The sequence below is a fragment of the Pteropus vampyrus genome, unplaced genomic scaffold, assembly GCF_000151845.1.
Source record: "Pteropus vampyrus isolate Shadow unplaced genomic scaffold, Pvam_2.0 Scaffold62, whole genome shotgun sequence".
NCBI classification, from domain to species: domain Eukaryota; kingdom Metazoa; phylum Chordata; class Mammalia; order Chiroptera; family Pteropodidae; genus Pteropus; species Pteropus vampyrus.
Genome location: NW_011888843.1, coordinates 5,484,081 through 5,507,814, shown reverse-complemented (window position 1 = coordinate 5,507,814; position 23,734 = coordinate 5,484,081). Strand labels below are relative to the sequence as shown.

Genomic DNA, 23,734 nt, shown 5'->3' with positions numbered 1-23,734 from the left:
TACTGTGTCTTTAATGGAAAGCAAAAGGTTATCTTTCTCTGGCCTTTGTGTGTATGTGCTGATGTGGATATAGGCAGCCAGACAGGCAATGTGTGCAGAGAGACTAAGGAACCGGCTGTGGATCGATAGAAGTGGTGTGAAGTGAATTAATGCGAGGCAGGCCGTCTGTCTGTCATAGGATTGCGGAGAATGTGGGGCAATGTGGTCAGTCACTGCAGAGATCTGCTTCCAATAACGTAAAGCCTTCTGCCTGAAAACAAACTCTAGATACGCACGTTCTGCCTTCCTTATTGTTAAATTTTTCTTTATTCAAAGTAAATGTTCCTATCAGATTATTGCTTCTAGTTTATTTTAATTGGACGATTGGAAAACCACAGTTGTGAGAAACTGATAAAATAAAACATACCTGCTATTTTAGGTTCGTTTTTAATCTCAGGGAAAATCTATATTACTATGAGAATGAGAAACATAATTTTTGTTAATATTTATAAATATTATGGTATATGTTTTTCTTTCAGCATCTTAACAATATTGTTTACTGCTTCTATCTAATCTTCAATGACATAATAAAATTATAATGAACTCAAATGATTTTATATTCCAGTTTCGGTTAAAGTGCTAAATTTTAAATGTTACTCTATTAAAATTTAGTATTTAATCTCTGATTATTAAGTTAATCACATGACACTGAAGTCTCTGAGTTCATATTATCCTACTCAGATATTAGCCAGCAGTAGAAAAATGATTATAATGGTAATTTACAAACTTTTGAAAGATAAATTTTAGAATAATGTACCTGATTTTACTGATGGCGAGATGCAAGTGCAGTTTTATTACACTAATTTTGAAAACTGCATTTCTATATTTACATTTAAAAAAAGTTTTTCTAAAGCAATTAAAATTATTGCATGCAAACTGGAAATTTGTTTGTGTGTGTGTGCACACCATGAATAGTGATCTGAGTATTTGGAAATCTAGATGGCATGAAGGTCTCAAAATAGTCTTCCCTGTCCTCCATTTCTTTCTTCTGCCACTAGCCACAGACCCCCCATACACTCAGGTTCCTTTCTCTGCCATGTCCAGAGTTAACTCATACCCAATTTCTGCTTCATTCCATTTTCCCTTTATTTTCTTCCTGATTCACAATATAGAACCCATTTATAGACACACCTATTGTATGGCATAATGTACATTCATTTTTTTTATTTTGTGAAACCTGTATTTGGAAACTAACTTTTTTTAAGTATCTCACTTCTTTCCATTAATTTTTCGTGTATTTTTATTGTATCCCTTTACTTTATCTCTTTATCATCTCTTTATTGTACCTTTTTATTGTATATCTTTCCCCAAAGCACACTTATTGTTTTCTAATATATTTAATAACATAATTTGTGTCATGGGATTGAAGGTATTCAGTTCTATTCAAAATGTGTTTATTGAACTTTTATGAGATGTTCATTACTGCCAGATATTATGGCGATACTCAGAAAGTAAATAAGGCTTTGATTTTATAGCACAGTTTGACAAGTAAGTTTCCTTATATCAAATATGTAAGAGAAAAGCAAAGTAACACCATATAAAGAATTGATATTTATAATCTTGACTATCAATGTGCAAGAAACTGAAGGTTCCATGTATTTTCTATGTGGACTCTTCATATTTCTCAGGAATATTGTATTATCTTATTGATAGTGGATAGTGATGAAGTGATTTTTATGTTTCAGATAATTTAGTTTTTTATACTAGGAAGAAAATAAAACAATTTTTCTAGTCTTTGTGTTTCATTGAAATAGCATTGTATTCTGGCATAATCCTCAAAATCCTCAATTTTCTTTAGGACAGTGATATGTAGTACCTTTGATTGTATCTTTTTTTTAAGTTGGGTTTATTGAGGCATAATTTATACAGTAAAATTGACTCTTTTTAGTGTACAATTTTATGAGTTTTAAACAAATGCGAATGGTAATATTTCCACTCCCACAATCAAGATACAGCTTACTTTCATGATTCTAAAATATTTGTGATACATTTTACATTTATTCACTAGTTGATGGACATTCAGATTGTTTAAACACTCTGGCTTTTATGAACAATGCTGCTGTGAACACTCATGTACAAGTCTTTGTGTGGACACAGGTTTTTATTCCCTGGGAGTGGGTAGCTGAGTCATGGGATAACTCTGTGGTTAACCTTTAGAGGAACTGCCAGACTGTTTGCTGTTGAGTTTTGAGAGTACCTTATATAGTCTAGGTACTAGTCTCTTGTTGGATATGTAATTTGTGAATCTTCTCCCAGTTTGTAGTTTGTCTTTTTATCCTCTTAATAGGGCCTTTTTTAGAATAAAAGTTTTTAATTTTGATGAAGTCCAGTTTACCAATTTTTTTCCTTTTATGGATTGTGCTTTTGGTATCAAGTCTAGCTTTAGATCTCAAAGATTTTCTTCTTTTATTTCTCTAAAACTTTATATTTCTTTGTTCTACATTTAAGTCCATGATTCATTTTTAGTTAATTTTTATATTAGGAGTGAGCCTTAGGTCAGAGTTTGTATTTTTATCTATGAACATCCAGTGGCAGCAGCCCATTTGTTGAAGAGACTGTGTTTCCTCCATTGTACTGCTTTTACACCTGTCAAATACCAGTTGGGCCTATTTGTGTGCATCTACTAACCAAAAGCCACATGTTTTAATAACTTTATATGATAAGTTTTGAAATGGGGCAGACTCATTTTTCCTACCTTATTTTTTTCTTTAAAATTCTATTAGCTATTCTAATTTCTTTGTCTATACATATAATTGTAGAATAATTTCATCTCTATCTAAAAAATTTGTGCTGGGGTTTTGATAGGAATTACATTAAACCTGTATATCAGTCTGTGGAGTATAGATATCTTTACTATGTTGATTCTTCTAACCCATTAACATGATATGGCTCTCTGTTTCATATATTTAGATCTTCTTTGATTTCTTTCATCCATGTTTTGTAGGTTTCAGCATACAAGTCCTGTATATGTTTTTTTTTTAAGATTTGCATCTAAATATTTCAGTTTTTGAACCATTATTATTAGTATTTTTTTTTAAATTAAGGTGTTCACATGGCTAGCATATAGAAATTTGCATCTAAATATTTCAGTTTTTGAACCATTATTATTAGCATTTTTTTTAAAATTAAGGTGTTCACATGGCTAGCATATAGAAATATGACTGATTTTTTAAAATATTTTTTTCTTGTATTCTGAGGCCTTGCTGTACTCATTAGTTCAATTTTCTTGTTTTTAGATTCCTTTGTATATTCTATGTAGATGATCATTTTATCCTTAAATAGGGTCAGTTTACCTCATCTTTTCCAAATGTTATATGTTTCCTTTTCTTGCTTTATTGCACTGGCTAGAACTTCCAACACTATGTTAAATAAAAGGGGCCAAGAACAAAAAAAAAAAACGAACAAATAAGACAAAAACATACTCATAGATACACAGAACATTTTGGTGGTTTGCCAGATGCGAGTTGGGTTGAGGGGATGGGTGAAAATGGGGCAGGAGTGAAGAAGTACAAATTGGTGGTTAAAAAGTAGTCATGAGGATGTAAAGTACAGCATAAGGAATATAGTCAATAATATTATAATAACTATGTATGGTGTCAGATGAGTACTAGATTTATCAGGGCGATCATTTTATAAGTTAATATTAAAAATAAATAAGTGTGGCTAGTGTGGACATCTTTACTTTATTCCTGACCACAAGAGGAAAGTAGTCAGTCTTTCACTATTAAGTATAATGTTAGCTATAGATTTTTAGTAAATGCTCTTCATTATTAAGTTGAGGAACTCCTTTATTCTTATTTTTCTGAGTTTTTTAATTGTGACGTTGAATTTTATCAAATGCTTCAAATGATCATATGATTTTTTTTTTTTTTAGCTTAAGATTTTGGATTATGTTGATTGATTTTTGAATATATAATCAGACGTGCATTCTTGGAAAAAACCTAACTTATGGTGTATAATTCTTTTTATATGTTACTGAATTTTATTTGCTTATATTATGGTGAGGATTTTTGAGACTATATTTATTAGAGATATTGATTTGTAGTTTTCTTTTAGTCTTTGTATTTTCATTTTTTCTGTCAAGAGAAAAAGGATTTTATACCCATTACTTTGAAAGCAGCAATCAAAGATTCAATTTCAGAATAGCTACGTGGTCTTTCATCCTTGGCTACTTTGAGGTATACATGTTTGTTCCTTAAGCTCTGTCCCAAAGTACTGAACTCTCTCAATTGAACTGTTACCTCATATAGCCCAAGAACTCCATGGAAGGCTTGACAATATTTATATTGAGTATTATATTATTTCATGATTTGTCATGGTTATGCTGTAGTGTTCTGTCATACCTCCTATCCTGGAACTCTGCCCCTGGAAGGACTTGGTGATCAAAGGATATTGGGGTTTGAAATCAAAAGACCTACATGGCAGTTCTGGTTCTCGAATTTAGTACCTGTGCTATTTTGAGCAATTACTTAACCTCTCTGATTAAAAGAGATCAATTTAAGTGGATTTGTAAACTGGTTGCTACATAAATGCCAGCTTTATTTTCATGGAACCTTTTAATTTTACAGGAAAGAAAAATACTACTGATAAGTGTTACTATCTAAACTATTTCTTGATATCTTTTCCCTGTTTCTCTGATCATTTTCAAAATTATCAAGGGTTAAGCAAGGAACAATATTGAGAGACTTCAGAGATTTATATTTTGATTTAATAATGATCTTTGATTTTATATTTAAGCAATAAATATTTAGGAATGTGGCCTTTACTTTCTTATATCCTCTTTGTGATTATTTTACTTAAGCAATTAATACTACATTTCTAGTAATCCCTCTCTATTATTTTAATATTTTATCTTGAAAATCCGACAACAAAATGTTACTGCAAAGGGATGGCATTGTCATTTTGCATTCAGCAGGGGCCATTGATATAGCACTGTTCACTTTTTTGTAGTAGCAATTCTGAACATAGTGGTAGTACAACATGGTATATTCTCTTCCCCAAACTTAAAGTGTTAGGCCGTGGAGCTGTCTCCTGATAGATCGAGTTCTGGATCTCTCATGGTGGTTAATGACTAAGATTCTTCCTATCTTGGTGCCTTTCATAAACCAGAGGCAGCAAGGTGGAATTTCACAGAGAAGTGTTTAAATTAATACACGTTGGAAAAAAAGAAATCCTTGAGTATTTGTAGCTTTTGGTTTTTAAATTTTGATGGATACTATACATGCAGTTATTGAAGTACTTATTAAGAAGATTTGATTAGAAGATTCACCTCCTAAAGTAACTTCCAACAGTGAGATTTTTATATGCCATGATCAAGCAGTATCTGTTGATAACCATAAGAAAAATATTGAGTCACCCTACTCTTCATTGCCTATTTAGAAATAATGTGGTAGATATAAACTGACAACAAAATAAATCATCAGGGATGAGAAGACCGTGAGTCAGGAAAAGATATTTGTATGAACTACTAAGTTCTCAGGTGATTTTACAGAATGGAAGCTTTCGGAACCCTGAGCTAGTTCACCTGTCTGCTTCAGTTAGGTTCTTTCAGTGTGATAATTATCTGAGGTAATATCTAATTTCTTCATAGATGGACATGTTATACTCTTTCTGCAATGCATGTCAGGTCTTTTACATTGACCCAGGGCACAAATCCCTCTTTTGTCACCATCCTTCTTCCCAGCTCCAAATTATAAGCAAACTAATATCAAAGAGAGTAAATTTTAAATTAGTCCTTCACGTCTAGGTTTTTTTCTTTTTTGAGCATAATTATGTCTAAATCAGCTAAAATAACTGTAGCAAAATTGTTGAAAGGAATCAAGTAAAAACATTTTTACTTCAAGTAAAAATATTATTTAATCATATTTCTGTTTTCCCCAGATCTTAGTGAAAAAAGTCAATTTTGTTTGCACCCATGTATGTATATGTACATCTAAAGAAACAGAACACACATGAATGTTTGATTCATTACTTTGTGTCTCTTTCTAAATTTGGTGAATATGTTATATTTTTTTAAATGTATGGCATTTGCAGCCAGTAAGCAAAAAAGATTTAAGAGTTTAAGAGTTTAGATCTACCTTTCTTACAGATCTTAAAAATTAAACCTTGCAATGCTCATTTGTTTTAGCTGGGGTCTCAGCAGAAGCCATGCAGACAGTCACCACGGCTCCTGATACTACCTCGGGGCCAGAAGCCAAAGTCCAAGAGGAAGAGCATGATCTCGTAGATGATGACATCACGACCGGTAAGGAGGCATCTTTAACATTATCTGGATGAGCCTTGTCCAATATTGGAAAATGCTTTTAGGTCATTTATAATGGGACTAAATATGTTGATGGCAAGGATGGAAACCTGCATCGATGGAGTGTTTAGTTTTATAGGACTGTTTAGTGTCCTTTTTGATCTTGAACTGTAAAGGAGAGGAAATGTTTATTTGGCTTGCTCATTGTTGCTGTAACAATGAACCTGCCGGCTATGCATTTGATTTTCTGAGGACCCTCTAATTCAGAGGCTAGGATAATTACTAAAGCCTTGGAACTTGTTAAGGAATACAGCTATCATGTTATGAAAGGTTTTGCAATTATAGGGTAAGATGTAATAGCGATATATGCAATATAGGCTACGTAAGGAAACTTTCAGATATACTTTGTACCTATATTATAGAAATAAATGCTGCTTTTAAGTTATCTACATTGCTCGAGTATTGAACATTCTTATCTATGTTATTTGTCACATAACTAGACATAAAGTAAAATTTAGGAAAGCTGGACAGCACCTATGTTCAGCCTAGCCTATCTTTTTATAGACTTAAAGCAGTTCCAATTACTGGATCCACAAAAGCATTCGGCTCAATTTCTTCCAGTGCACAGTAGATAGAAACAACCTAGTATAGGTTTTTTTTGGTGTTAAGATGATAAACTTTTGTGGGTTTTTTTGATGAGGTTGGTTAAAAGGTAAAATCTGATGATACACATCTATAATTATTATGAAGCAACAAATATTAACTTAATAGTAATCAATAATTTGAAAAGAAGCATGCCCAGAAAATACCAGTAACATTTTCAACAAAAATTAAAGGGAGAAAAAAACAGAAGCATTTTTTTTCTGTTAAAGCTCTGTGTTGCAGGTTCTTTACTATTACCATCTGAATGCCTTTAAAGTGTCTTCACTGGGAAGAAGCCTAATGATCTCCCTTGAAAATTTACAAAGCCTGTATCACAAAACCCATAGCTTGTGCCACTGCTGCCAATAAGTAGTTGACTAAGTTGGGGAGCATCTGGTTTTCAGGAAAAATGAGACGATGGTGATGGCTATTACTTGTTATTTTTAAGTTATTTTTAATGTATCAGTTCATTGATTAAAATCATCCGCCTTAAATATACATTATTTCAGAAACGTTCAACTTTTCTGAACGTCATTTGCACGTCACAAATGTGGAATTTATTTCAGTAGCTACTAAAGTAAATTATTTGCAGATTTTTTAAACTAGTTTTTGTTTTAGTCTATTTTTATCGCTTTATTTTATGGTGTTATAAATGTTTTGTTACATTTTAATTTCTTGTAAATTTTAAAGGCCTTCTGTCTATAAAAAGTAGTGATTAATTTATAGAAAAAAGACTAACTCAACTTGCATTCTGGAATAAAAGAAATTTTCGAGCACTCAAATAAGCATTATTAAATCAGCACATTGAAATTTTGAATTATGCACCACCAAAGTCATAAGACAGCATTGTAGCACATGAGTGTGCTTTTATTTGATTGTTTAAAAAAAAAAATCAAGAAGCTTAAAAATGAAAATCTAGTTTTGGAGAGTCAATTAATGCTGCACAAAGTATATTTTAATCTGTAAGAAGTTCAGTTAAACTTATGTGACGAATGGCTTTATCAGTTGATTTATTCATTGCAGGCCATGGATACTAGAGGCAAGAATGGTCAATATCCAAAGAATTTAAATAACTAAAAAAAGGCTTCCTTCACATGTTGTCAAAGCGACTAGCATGCTGCAGTCTGTAGGCCGTTCAGGTTACCTTTAGATTGTGTGACTTGATTAAGATGTGGTATAGATTTTTGGGAGGGTTTAGAAGAAAACCATATTTCTTTTTATTGACTAGAATCCTATATAAATTGCATTATGAAAAATATGGTAGATGCATAGAGAAAAACCTGTTTCAAGCACAATAATCTTATTTGGGGATAGCCAGAATTGTAGAGCACAAATACAAAAGGGAAAACAGGTCACATTAGCCATTCACTTTGAAAAATCTTTTTTTTTTTTTTCAACTTATTTGGAAAGAATTGCTCTAATAATATTTCCTCATAAAATAAATAGAAATCATATCATGAAAGCTATTTTCCTTTTTTTGAATAGATTCTTATTTGATGGCTATAGTTAGGCTAATTTGCATAGTTGTATTAATTTTATATTTGTAGTCATCTGGAACTTAATTCTTTAATTAACTCAGTTAAACAACCTACCAAGATAGCAATTAAAATATGAAGTATAACTTAGTGCTTTTGCCATAGGCAGAATATCTTTCTGAAATTTTTCCTTTGGGTGAGAATTGAATGAGGTATGAATGTTGTGTTATGGCACTTGAATCTGTGCCTAGCAGTCTTTGTTAGTGTTTGCCTTATAAAAGAACCATGGATAAAACGGTGTTGGCTATGATCAATTGGAACTAATTAAATTTATTTGAAATGAAGAGTCTTAACTGGAAGAGAACAGCTAGAAAAACTGAGAAGAAAAAATTGAGTCTTGATTGAGACAATTTAAACCTTCTCACTGTCATTCTAAAAATACACTGCAGCTTCTTTCTATATCTCTTTTTTTTTAAAGCTAATATCTATTGATCGGCTCCACAAAGTAATGCCACAGTGTGCCTTGGTCAACACACACACTCGGTTTTACTTAGCATTCTATCTTAAGGTTTATCAAATTCTTTTCTTTAACCACATGTTTTAAATTACATATCAAAGCTATTTTAGCTATTTTTGCAGATTAATAGTTTTTAATGTAGTAAAAGTATTAAAATATTTATTTTTTATATTGTACAGTATGCAGGGGAATATACTTTCTTTTTAAGGGAACTGCTTCAGGTTTTGCAATCCTCTATATTTAAAATTTATTTTAACAATAGTAATAGTATTTTCTTTAAAGTTAAATAAAAGCATTAAGATTGTTTCTAGATGACTTATAATTTCAAAGTCACAGAATATTGCTATAAACCTGTGTTTGCTTTTATATGTATACTTTTATTTTTAGTATTATAATTTAAATGTTTATATAAACATAATATATAATCAATATTTGTAAATAATGTGTTCTTATTTTCATTATAATATTAATAGGTCATAATTATATTAATAGAATAAATCTCACTAAACCTGACTTACACAGAAAAAATTTAGGTAAGTTATCTATTTTTTTTAAGGTAGACCTTTTGGTGACTTTGTTAATTATCTTTATGTAGTTTTCATCATGGTAAAGGATGGCATTCTGAGTGAGGATGGAGCTATATACATCCCTAAAATGTTGTATTTTAAAACCTCCCCCTAGTTGCAGGTTAAAAAGAATTTTGGAAGGCTTTTATTCACAAGCCTGCATGGTTCTGTTTAAGAAAGTCACTATATTCTTCTGAGGGTCATACTGCAGTGTCCTGCCTCTTGTTCAATATTGCAAGGACACAAACTGACCACATAATAGTGACAAAGGGTCAAGAGTCACTGACATTGTCAAAAAGAGAGAGGGCGATAGTAGATCAGCAGCACAGCTGACAGATTCAACTGCCTACAACAAAAGCATCAATGATGTATGAATCGGATGGCTTTGTTTAATTTTTTGGAAAATTTAAATGTAATTTGTTAAAATAAAAAAGATGAGAAGTGTTACAGAAAAAAGGGAAAATAGAGAAGGGTAAGAAAAATTGAAAGTAACATCTTTTGACAACTTACGACATCCACACACTTTACTCTTGACTCTTACTACATTTCTTTGAAGTGGACACCAGTAGTTTTCCAGCTGCAGATGAGGAAACAAGGTCAGAGAGGTCACTTTTATAAGGTCACATACTTAATAAGCGCTAGATCTGGGACTTGGAGTGAGTTCCGCCTGATTGCAAAGCATACATAGAGCTAGAGATACCAGAGTTGCTGTTCTCCAGGAGATGCCTCTGTGGCTGGGTGGCCCATTGCAGGATAAGCAAGGTGGCCGGTCTGGGAGAGGGAGATGCTCAGAGGAAGGAGAGGAATCTTGAGTTTTTCCAGGAGGTGTGACATTTAAACTCACTGTGGAATGAGAGTGTGGAATCGTGTTGTGTGATGGTGTACATAGTGTACACTCCAATTTAATGTGTTCAGGGTTATGTTTAAAGGCTTGAACTGGAGTGACTTGCCTAAGAAAAAGCACAAAAGAAAAAGAGGCAAAAACAAGGACAAAAGATGGCTAATAAATACCATTTGAATGTTGTTTCTCTTTAAAAACTTTTTAGGCTTTTATAAATAGGAAGTCTACTTTATATCAGTGTATTTTGACTGAGAAAGTGTTTGTGTAATTGAGTGAATTAAACATTGTGAAGTATCAGAGGTGCCGTAACATGAATTAATCAACTGTCACATTGGCACCAAATCTGTCATAATGATATTTTCCAATAATAGCACTTTTTATTTTTTTTGCATAGATGTGTAGTCTGTTTGCATGTAATACTTCTGCAAGAAATTGGTCGAATAAATAGTGATGGACATTATCTTAGCAAACTCGTCTAAGAGAACACATTTAAAAGTCTGGGACTTCAAATAATAATTATCACAATAACTCATTAGCATTTATTGAATATCTAATATATGTCAGGCTGTGCTCTGGGCTCTCTAATCCTCACAACAACTCATTGTGATAAATCTTCATTCTCACTTCCATTTTACGAGAGAGGAAAATGAGGCATAGAATGGCTAAGTAACTTTCCACATAAAGGCTCCAGATAGGAAATGGCAAGTCAGTATTTGAATCCAAGCCATGTGCCTCTAGATCTTGTGCTTTTACATGGAAGTAATTTGTTCAAAACCGTATGATTTAAAAAGAGTTTTATAAGAAGATAAATATGTTCATTCTGACAAATCATTTTCTCTTTGTGTGATATAGAATCATCTATTTTAATTTTAATGTAGTTTAGTGTGTTATAAAGCATAAGGAAATATTTAAAATGTGAAGACAAGACTTCCTGTTTTCTTTAAAAATAAACATAGATAATATAGGAAGATAATTTTATATATTTTCTAGATAGAATTATTCTATGTTCATGTGAAATTATGCACGTAAATATACCAGCACATATATGATATTAGATTACAAAGGCTTAAGGTTTGATTTTCAGATTTAATATTATATATTCTTTTTGATAGAGTAAATAGAAAAAAAAAACAGAGATACTTAGATAAGAATGTAGGGCTGCTAAAAAAAAAAGCCTTTCATGTGAATGGGTAACTTTCAGGGTGAACTTCAGGTTTGGCTTTTTATGAGTTATGTAATAATACCTCATGAATAAGAATGAATGGTATTAGATTGTGGTACACTATTGTATATCTGTATATTACATGAATTGCCCTTATAATTGATAACAAACCCATATGACCAAAAGTTGTAATTCACAAAAATAATGACAACAGTGTCTCATAATTCACAGACTTTGTCATACCTGTTAATGATTACTTTTACTGTGCAAACCTTGTTAAAGGGGAAAACAGATTTTAAAGCAGATGTGGGGTTTTGAAGAGTTCTTCCTGATACTTTATAGCCACTTTTAATATACAAAAAGATAACTAAATTGACTAGCATCTTTGACTTTCCAAATGATTTCTTGGATTAAAGTTAATTGTCAAGTACAAAGGCTTCTATTAGTCTTAACTTAAAATTTTTGATCACAAATGATAGTTAATGTTTACTATTTGAAGTAAAGATAATCATGAACCTAAATGTATTTTCTCTCATGTGACATACCGAAAGAAGAGCCTTCCCTTATAGGTAGGATAAAAATCAAGTGAGAATACTTAGCCATCTTTATTCTTTTAATAACTATATATCCTAAATAAACATGGGTTACTTAAAGAGATTCAGGGAAACTGAACCAGCTACTTCCTCTTTGTCCTTCTTGTATAATATTTTTTTCAATGTCATTGGTACCACCTAAAAGAAGTGTAAGGAATATTTCATTTAATTCAACAAAAACCTTAATATGCATCTTGTATTTTCCTATCAACACATTCTAGGGAGGATTTAATACAGCAAGCATTTAGTTAAAAAGCTGATGGTCTAAGTGGGGCTATATATTCACACAAAGCTGCACACACACACATATACAACATACATGCACGACATACATGTACATACGATAGACTTTAGATAAGAGAATTCCAAGCACTGGAGATTAGTTAAGGGTAGACGTCACATATGAGGTAAGCCTGCATTTGTGGCAGAGGTGGACAGACATGGGAAAAGCTTTTGAGCTAACACTGTAAGTTTAGAGACTTTGAAACAAAGATTCTGGAGGGCTGAGAAGGATGGCCTGGCTGGAGCTGAGGGACTGGCAGAACCATTCAGGAATGAGGGTCTATTATCAGGTCAGACATGTTCCTGTGGAACATAGCAGATTTTACATCCTGTTACTTTAAAGAAAGGGTTGTTAAACAGATATAGAAGGGGTTTAAATGTTGGTGGAATGTATTGGCTTCATGCTTGATGTACTTAATTCTACTCCCATGGTGTTTGTTTTCATTTAGTAGGTATTTCTAAGCACCTACCAAGTGTTGAGCACTTAATAGGCGCTGAGTGTAGGATGAAGTTTATGCTGTAAAGGGCAAGACTGATGACTGGTTGTGTTTATCGTTTGTTGGGACATTTTTACCTGAAGAAGTATTATTCATGAAGGTTTAATAAACTCATGTTACTGTGATGTAAAAAACAGATTAAAATCAACTAGATGAAAAGCCAGTTTGCAATAGTAAATATGTAATTAAAATATTTAAAAATATTTATTGTTGCAACACAGGCTGTATTGTTCCATTGTGTTCAGAGGTCAGCTTCCTCGCTTATTTGTTGTGTGGCCTTTTGCAAGTTACCTGACCATGCCAAGCCTCAATTTTCTCACCTGAAATATGAGGATAGTAAGATTGGAGAATTAGATGATGCATGCCTTCTTAGCAGAGGAACTGGCACATAATAAGTGCTCAAGAAATGTTATGTGACTCTTCTTTCCTGCCCCCATCCTTATCACTACTATCATCCTTAAGTGATTTGCTTTAATAAATAGAATAAATTAGTTTGCAACTAACTTATAAATCAGTTCTTCTAGATGACTTGATGATGTTTATTCTAGGTAATTTGATCATCACTCCCATGGAAATAAATTTTAGACAAATTTATACTTTATAGAAATAAGCTACATTCAAAGTTCCATGCAAATTTTCAAAAATTTCTAAAACCTAGCTTATGAAATATAGATGAATTATTATATATTTTTAAAGACTTTTATATTGATTATTTTTTTTCCTTTTTTTGTCTGAGTGGAATCTGACCAAGAAGAATGAATCATTTGATGAAATAGAAATAATAACAGCCTTAAAAAAAGATATTTATTTATATTTATGATAGCCAAGGGAGAAGTAATTTGCATATTCAGATCTGGCCAGCGGTGATCAGTGAGGAATGGGAGGGAGAGAATGATATAGAAAGAGTTTCTGAAGATTCTGATGTAACCATTTAGTTGGGAATCACTGCTAGATTTATAAAAGCATATTTAATATGATAAATCCTAAAGGATAAAAAAAATATCTTCACTATACTATCATCAGTAGCCTTGCCAAGAAGGAAAAAGGAGAAGTATTTATTGAAGCTCTCATACTTGCAAAGGATGCTTACTTTTTAACTCAATTTTTAAAAGGGGTATGTTCAAAAGTAGAACAAAGTATACCGCACCAAAATATCGATTAAACGTGAGAGTAGAATAAAGACATTTTCAGAAATGCTAATCTCAAACAAACAAACAAAAAAAATGCACCTCCCATGCTTTTATCAGGAACTGGTGGAGGAGGCGCTCTACCACATTATGGAGTAGCAACAAAGAGGAAGCTTGGGACCCAGTGATCCAGGTAACCGAGTTTATAAAGCCTGGCTCCCAGTTTCATGCTTGCAAACCCTATCCCACTGTCTCGTGAGTCCACTCCTTAGGAACATAACCTCAGGAACCTAGCCATCCAGAGAGTCACACGGAGAAGAGAATTCTGGGAAACAAGCATTTGTATTTGAAGGTCTAGCAGCCCCTCATGGGAAGAGTCTCACACTGATGGGGTTAATTTTACTAAGGCTTCTTCAAATGCACTGAACTATGTATGTTCCAGATACTTGGCAGCACCTAACTGTTTTACTCACCAGGCTGGGCTTGATGTCTGCTCCCTAGCTTGCTTCCTCATATTCTAGATTTACACAGCTGGTGAGAATTTGCAGGTAACTTATCGAAACCTGTAGAAAACCAAGTAAACAACAACAACAAAGACAATTATTAACTGTAAGGAGGGGGTAAAAGTAATACTGAAAAAGTTCTCATGATTGGTAAGCCACATGGTTGGGCTATGAATAGCATGCACATTATTATAAAAATATAAAGGTTGATTATGATATTGTAGTTTTAATAAGAAATATGATATAATAAATTGGGAGGCAGAGGAAGAAAGCAGAAGACAGTGTGTGAATGTGGTATGTGAGTAAATATGGGTGTGTGTGTGTGTCAGAGGAGAGAATGGGAAGGAGAGAGAGATAGATGTGCAAATAAGTCATGTATACGTGAAGGAGAACCCAGTATTTATGACCATAGTGGGGAATTATAAGCCTAAAGAACGACAGACCTAAAACTGATAAATTAGAAAGTAGCAACACAGAATTTTCAAAAAGAGTCTTAAGTGGTTTTTGCAGAGCGTAAAATGGGGATAGGATTGCTGCTTTTTTATGTAACTTGTAGAACTCTTTGAGTCTTTAAACAATGTATAGTTTCGCAAATTAAAAATTAAATATAAAACAAAAAAATTTTTAAAGTAGAACACGGTGGCACATAACCGAAGGTAGTAGTGAAGGGCGACATAAAATAATGCCACCAAGTCCAAGCCAGAATAAACTGGAAACAAGCAGAGTGTGTGATTTGTCCACCCGCCTTCCCTTCTTCTGTTTCCTAGCTGTGTTCCAAAGAAGAGAAAGTCAAAGGGGGCCGAGCTCCGCCAGGGTTGAGATGGTGTCTATAAGATGAAAGACAGGGAGAGAGAGACATTAAAAACGCTTAGTTGACGTGAGTAGAGGAGTAAAGAAAAAGTAAGGTATTTTAAGTTAGTTTTTTCTCACGATCTCGTGAACTGCATTGAAGGGTTATGAAAACTTGCTGCTGTGGTAACAGTCACTCTTTTGGTTAATTTTGAAAAAGAAAGTATGAAGAATGAACGTAAAAATCTGCAGATGGACAAAATACTTTGTTTTTCAAAATGAGAGTAAACTGGATATAAGACACTCTAAGCTGGTTACTATACTGTTCAGATATTGCAAAAATCTGCAGTGAATGTTAAAATATGATTTGGGAACACCTAGAAGAAAAAGTGAGAATCAGTTAAGGTGCCCCGAGCCTCCCCATCCACCTGAATTTTATCACAGTGTTTCAGTTGTGTTGATTTTGTTACCATCCATCACCTAAAATAATTTTGATGTTTTGTTGTAAGATGTGTACGATTTATCATAAAATGACATTTTTACTCTTCTGTGTTTTTCACTGTATACAATACACTATAGAATGCGTTATTCATAGAAAGCTATTTCTCATGGTAAATTTGGATTTTTTAGAATTTGTTTTGACGTTACTTGTTACTGCCATTATTACCTGCACAAGTATCATTGCTAATGCCTCACTCATTATTTTCTCGTGATAAATTTACCGACTGGCTTAGGGATTAGGGAAGAGAACTTCTGAAAAATAGGAAACAGTCTGTAAAGAAAATACCAGCAATGCAGCCCAAGGTTCAGCAGGACGACGGCTGTAGTCATCACTGCCACAGTGTTCCCTTCCAGCCATCTCTGGGCACAGCACTTTGCACATTGGTACTTGTGATGCTAAGGTGTATGTCTGCCTCAATTACATATTTTCACGTGGAAATTTCTGCACGTTCCAGTAAATAAATGATTTTTTAGAGGACCTGGCTCGATGTCAAGGTGCACGTTTTACTGTACAGTGTGCAGAACGTGGCATTCACTCTTTGTGGTACAGTGGTGGAGCCACAGATGTGTGCCCTGCAGAAGCACGGTCTTCAGTGTAGCCAGACAGGCTTGGGAGAGGCCATGTGGGGGATTCATGACACACTAGTTGAGCATCTTTGAACTTTAAGGAATTAGCTGGGCAAAAGGTAGGGGAGAGAAAAGCTTTCCAAGCTGGAGTCAAGGCTTGGGAGGGAGCGAGCAAGAGGTGATATAGCATTTGGGGTGAAGTATAAGTGGTTCACTGTGACTGAATATTGAATGGGGCGGGGCCAGGACTGACAAGAGATGATGTTAAAGGCGCAGGCTAGATGATGAAAGGCTTTGTGTGTCAGGCTGAGCTGCTGTATTCAGAGGACAATTAGGAAGTATCGAAGAGTTTTAAACCTGGTAAGTTGATAATCTGACTGCCATTAGTCAAAACACACTGGCTCTAAGTGCTGAACATATTGGGGGGTCAATGCAAGTGGGGGTACACAGTTAACGAGGGCCGGGAAACCAGGTAGGAGGAGGATGTTGCGGTGGTCCGGGCACCAGCTGATGAGGCCTGAACTAAGGTGGTGCAGGAGCAGCTCAACCGATGGATACACAAAACAACCAAGAGCTGAATGTCATCCTCTAAATTTCCTTAGAGTATGTCTTAGTTTCTTGTTTAATTATATTTAAAACATTCTGATTATTGGACGTTCTCTAGTTTTACAGTTAAAATAAGCTAATTGTTACCTTATTTTTAACACAACATTTTAATAAAATGAATGCTTACATTTACAAATGTCAATTGAAGTGTAATAATTTACATTGTCGTTTAAGTGCTTTATTATGAATTTGGTGTAGAGAATATTAGTGTAATTCATGTGCCATGTAATAACCTCTCCCCATTTTTGCTGTATTCTCATATAGTTGAAAAACTATATAATAATTTTTCATAATCTAGTTCACAATCTAATTCATAATCTAGTAGCTAGATTCTGGATCAGTCTTTTACCCACTTTGCTATATTTGACTGGTTAGAAGCAAGTTCCAGATCTCTGCCCACACTCAAGGGGAGGGGACGATACAAGAGTGTGACTTGTTGGGGGTCACCTTTAGGATTCTCTCACCACACACATCCGTGCAGTTGTGGGGCTCACTGTTTACACTATCATTCCTTCCATATTTTGCTTGGGGTATGTGTTTGTGTGTGTGAGAGAGTGAGAGAGAGAGAATTTCTCCCATGTCCTCTCTTTTTTCTTACGACCTGATTTCCAGACACTTCCCTCTTCATTTGTCTGTACACCCTCCTGTTTGTCAATGGTGTTCCTTAGAACTTGACACCCAGAACTGACCACACTGCCACTAGCAGACCACTGCAAGTGTTATGGGACTATAACTTCCCTTTATCTGGAGTCCATAATTCTAAAATTAAATTGGTTGTTGTTTGGAAGCAGCCTACATTTTTGACTGCTACTAAATACGAAATAACCTAAACTCCTCATTTTTACGTAAAGTACTGTTAATTAAAGTCTTCCCAATTTAGAACAGGGCTTGATATTTATCCTTTTTGATTACTGGCTTGTTGGATTCAGCCAATCATTCGGACTAGAAATTTTTTCTCTGCCATCCAGTAGATTAGTTATTCTTTCAGCTTTACGTCCTCTGTGAAGTGGTGAGCAAGCCTTCTGTGTGTGATATGCTAACTAGTTCACTGGGGACCAGGCCTTGGTGAGACAACTGCAGAGCTCCACCTACTCACCTGACCTTACCGTGTGGGTTCAGTTTCTCAACCTAATACAAACCGACCCTTTTTCAATGTCAGCCAACTCAAATTTCCCCATCTTGTTCATAACGCTCTAAGAGATTCTTCAGATGCCTTGCTAAAATCAGAAATACATTGCATGTATGGACAATATAGGTTTAAGATAATGAATTTTACATTTGTAGTATTGAGTCTAACCTACATACACTTAAAGGAGTTCTAAGTCATTCTGGAAATGCATTGAGTTGCAGTAGTATTGGAAATATGTAATTTTTTAATTAGCAAACAACAGCAGTAATCATCCTTATGGTTTTCAGGGGTCACCTCAAGCATTACTGACTAAATGATTGTCATGTGATAGAGCAGGTATAACCACCGGCCCATGGGTGTCAGGAAGTTGTATATATCTCAACAATATGTAAAACTTTCTATTTCAGACTTTGCATATGTCGTGATTTTCATGACAAGTATTTATTGATGAAGTATTTATAAGAATGTATAAATGACTGATTTGTTTGATTTAAAACTTAGGTCTTATGTTACTGTGTTTTAGCAAAAGCTATAATAAATCAGGTGTGTATAAGATTATTCATGTACTATATTATTTAAAGTATCACTTTAAGAAAACTTGGTTTTGGGGTAAAAGAATAAAACTCTAAGCCCTTCCAGTATTAATGCCTTGATTCTTTTTGATATTGAGATATTTGCAGTTGACTGCATATGATTCAGGAAATATGTAAAGGAACTTAATGTATTTATAAATATACTATATACTTTTTAAGGATACTTTAACAATGAGATGTATTTTTTAAAGCTTCATGAGATTAATTTTAAAGAAGAGAAGAAAATGTGACAACTAATAGAAAAATTTGTGTAGTCATATACAAAGTAGTCAGATAGCCTACTTATAATGTTTTATTGACCAGCTAAAGCCAAATTGAACAGATTTTTCCTTATTCTCTTCCAACTGGAGTTGGTTCTTTTTGAAGTAAAAGCAACAGGTGCAGTAACAGTACTTTCCTCTCATCTTTGACCAAGATTCACCTAAATTTTGGTGAAGGGTGAAAATGTGGAACAAATGAAACCATCTGCCACTACTAACCAACTAGCCCTTAAGCCACTGTTGGGGACAATGAGGGTGCCACAGGAGTCAGCCCCTGGACAGGGGGGCTCCTGCTGGGCCTCATTTCAGAGGGTTAGGGTAGATCCTGTCAGCACGCATTTGGGGATGTGATTCCCTCACCAGACAGTCGTACAGAGATCAAAGAAGCTTTTAATTTGTATTTAATTTCTCCTCGAGAAATCACCCACCATATCCAGCAATAACTATTGTATAAAAACAACCACATAAGTATGTACTTTTTTTGAAATCTGAAATAGACTTAATCTCTTCAAATGCTAAATATGAATATATTAATTCTTTATTGGAGCTCTCAATCTCTTTCTCATAAATTATAAGTAAAAGAAGATAATATGAACAGAAAGGATTATTTTGTTTTACGTGATTTATGCTTTGTAGTAATTTTAATTTTTTTGGAAGAAGCCTTTCAAATAAAACTTCCGAGAAGATGGTTTAGCCCATTTGTCAATGGGAATTTTTATACTAATATTTAACTTCAAATTAGAATAAATAAATACTATTTTCCTGAGACTACTTTATTAGAATTTTTATAGGATTATACTTTTTATTTGTATATTAATTTTAGCAAATTTTTAGAGCTTATAAAAAAATCACTAAGAATCTTATAAGTCAAAGGTGATGCCTCAGAGCTGTGACTGATAAACATCTGTCACAAATTTGCATATACAACTTGTCCTTTGTCGGGTTTATGAGTTGACATGTTTAAATGACAGAGATAGTGCAGTTAAGTGCAGTTTAATTTGGAGATGTTAATTTAAAAGAGGCTCCCATTTTGCATTTTAAAAACAAATGTAGCTATTGCCAATAATATAATTGGCTCCTTCCTTAGAGAAGAAGCATGAATGTACAACACTAGTATCTATTTGGATTAAGCTTTTTATGGGCATGACTTGTAAAGAGATCTCAAAATTAGTCATTGTGACCATTTTGTGAGCTACTGTGACCAGTCAGAAAAGAAGTCTATTGATTAGCAATGGCTGACATTTCAAAATGGCCGTGTAGAAAAATGTTATTGGATTTATTAATGTTTCTCATCAGCTGTAATCACCAACAAATTTAAGTAAAAATGTCACAAGCTGAATCTGTTTAACAATTTGCTATTGTAAAATTTTAGTTTTATAACCTCTAATTTTGATTAGTATATTAAAAATGCCACTTTATCAAATTACTACTAGTGTATTTAAGAAAAAACATACAGGAAAAATAAGTGAAAAATTTGCCTGGAAATTAGATTTAGATATTGAAAGATTTTGATGTTTAACATAAAGTCAACCATTTTAGATTGAACAATTTCATTTGTTTTAAGAGTAAAAAACATTAAGAGCTTACATACTGCCATTGTTTGACAAATGTGGCTATATATCAGTGTTGTGTCTAGTACATTTCTATTTAGGCAAAATTCTGAGAAAGATATTTAAGAATTTGCATCTTAATAACCAGCATTATAAATAAAAAAATGGTATTTCAGAAAGCACTATGTGATGATGATGAGGAAGATGATGATGTACAAAAGAAAATCTGAGTTTACATGAATTAATTTTAAGGAATCTAGCTAGCCCTCAGAATGGGAGTATATGGTGAATTCGTAAAGTGTATATGTATACAATACATATATATTATATACATATAAAGTTTCTGTATCATTGTAGCTCTATTTTGCTTGCCTTTTACTCCTTTATACCCAAAAGCATGTTCTTTGATTCTTATTTAAGTTCTTAGGCATTTTAATCTAAAGCAGGTATATACTGCCCAGAGAATGTGAAGTGTAGATTCTCTACTGTTTCTTAAACTGGTTGTAGCAAACTGTACTGACCACCTTTGAATGATTAAATGGTGTGAGGAAGTCAAGCAGTTTTTCCTTGATATATTTGAACATCTGATAGAGTATAAATACAAGAATTTTAATGACTAAACTTTTATCTGCTTCTGCATTTATATACTTTATATTTATTTAGTTTCAGTCTCAGGGCATATCTAGCATTGCAGACATCAAAATTGTCCTCATAGCAAAAAGCTTTTAAGAAAAGTTTCACTGATTCTATTATTAGGTGCTAATTTTAATTTTGGTACATATACTGAAAATTGAAAAAAAGTGAGACACAGGCAGTGTTTTAAAGTCAGACACACAGATTTTCATGAATTGGAATTAGAACTAAGTAATATTTATATATTCTCCATTTTAAGGAATTTAAGCCAAATGTGATAAGAAATGTTTTGCATGTTCAGTATGTAGAACATGTGAACCATAAACATAACAATAATGGTTTGAAATTTCATCAGCTTTAAGTTTTTGTCATTTTGTAGTGAGATACCAGGATTAAGTGAAAAAGCTGGAAAAATAAAATATGAAATATTTTAAGGCAAGACTTTCATTACTTTCAAGCAAAGACTGTGCTTATGCTTATTTCAAAGGATATAAAGTTTCTCTGTAATCAGTATACGTTCATTCACTTAAAAACCTCAACTCATTGACCATTCCCCACCTTGTTCATACTCTTTGGTTATTTCACAAAGCTAAACACTCAAAGAGACCAGCATAAATTACTTTTGTTATGGAAATGTGTGAGCACACACACAAAATTAGAATGATACAATGAATGTCCGTTTACTGATGACCTACTTCAACAGTTGTCAGCACAAAGTCAATCTCATTTCATCTGTCTTCCCCTCCACTGGATTATTTTAAAGCAAACTCCAGACATCTTATTATTTTATTAATACTTCTGTATGTATCTCTTACTGATAATGACTCTTAACTACAAAGTGGACATTTACAATTTTATCATTATTTCTTTAATATCACCTAACATCTAGTCATTGTATTGACTGACATAAATTCTCTATTAGTCAGATTAGAATCACCTAGATGCTTCTATCATGAAAATCTCATTAGAGAAGAAAATAACAGCATAAAGCAGAAAGCTGTAGTAATTATCCACTTACCTTTTAAGGTTAACAAATTATTTATGGCCAAAGGTTGAATGTACCTCGCATGGTTTTTTCCAGGTGGAGTATTTTTAAATGATGGGTGAGCAGGATTCATGAAGGATTTGTGATGGCAAAGAAGGAAGCTGAGTACTGTTTCTACTAGGACATGGAGTCAAGAGAGGAAAGGGTCTATCCTGAGGCAGGGACAAGGGGGGAAGTGGAGAGAGTGTGAAAAGAGAGTCATTAATGACATCGAAGTAGTGGGTTTCTCCAGAAAAATGAAGAATTCTAAAATGGAAGAATTCTAAAATTTCCTTAAAGATTATTTTCCTTTGTATGAATTGTAAATATACTTTTTAATATCACACAAATAATGTAAATTACTTTTTAGAAATTTTAGAAGAAAGATAAAGAAATATAGAATACCACTGATTCATCAAAATAGCTGTTAACATAGTTATGAATTTCTTTAAGTCTGCTTTTCTATACATATTTAAAGTTCTTATAGGGAAAACTTGATTTTGTGTCTCCCGTTCTTAGCCTTATATCATAAGTATTACTCTTGACCTTTATTTTAGTGGTTTAAAGGTTTCATGAGTTGTACACAAATGATTTGCCTTTTCATTTTCTGTTTTCTTTCAGGATGTTTCCCCTAATATAGGCAAACAACTAAACACACGAAAACAATCATTGATTCATTAAGTTAAAGGACCTGTCTTATTTGATTTCTCTAATTTGCAATATATTTTATTTAATCAATTAACTGATTTTAATTACTGTGTCACACCTGAACCCACCACACACATCATCTAAACCAAGAATGAGAATATTGACATGTATATTTATATGTGTATTCCTCCTTTTTTCCCTTTCCCATCCTCTTCCCTTTTCAGAGGTAACCACTCTTGAATTTTGTGTCTATTGTTTCCTTGCTTTCTGTTCGTTTGTTTGTTTTGTCTTATACGTAGGAGTGCCTAAAGAACATATCACTTAGTTTCACTTGTTTTAAACTTTATAAAAAGCTATCACAGTATATACAATCATTTGATATTTGTTTTTTCATTTATATTTTTGTAATACTTTGTATTATAAAGATTAATTTATGTTGTACGTAGCTGTAGTTCAGCCATTTTTATTACTTACTAATAGTAAATAGGAAAAAAACCTAATTTGTTTATTCATTTTTCTGTCAAGGACATTTGAGTTATTAGAATTTTTTATTTTGTTTTTATCATTACAAACAATGCTGTTCTGAACATTCTTATCCATGTCTTCTATACATATGCATATGATTTTCTCTTCAGTATATATATAGGACTGGAATTGCTGTGTTTTAAGATATGCAAATGATCAACTTTATAACATAGAGTCAAATTCTTATCCAAAGTATATGACAGATTCTATTGATTTACGTCCTTTCCAATAGTTCATGTTTAGATTAGAAAATGCTGTTATTGTGCCCTGGTTTGCATTTTCTTGCTTACTCATGAGTTGAGCATGTGCGTTTTCTCTTCTGTGAAATGCCTGTTTAAGTCTTTTGCCCATTTTTTTATTGGATCATTTATCTTTCTAATTGTAGAAAGTCTTTATATGTTTAGAATACTAATAGCTTGTCAAT

At 33.1% G+C, this 23,734-nt stretch overlaps 1 protein-coding gene across 5 annotated transcripts in view; it reads left to right on the top strand.

Moving 5' to 3' along the window:
• The window catches only part of WDR7 (WD repeat domain 7), a 293,007-nt gene that overhangs the window by 128,386 nt on the left and 140,887 nt on the right, over positions 1-23,734 (top strand). For all 5 annotated transcript variants that reach the window (XM_023531156.1, XM_011361110.2, XM_011361108.2 and 2 more), the window contains one exon: positions 6,167-6,283. In XM_023531156.1, coding sequence (XP_023386924.1) covers positions 6,167-6,283 — 117 coding nt within the window. The remainder of the gene's footprint in view (positions 1-6,166; positions 6,284-23,734) is intronic.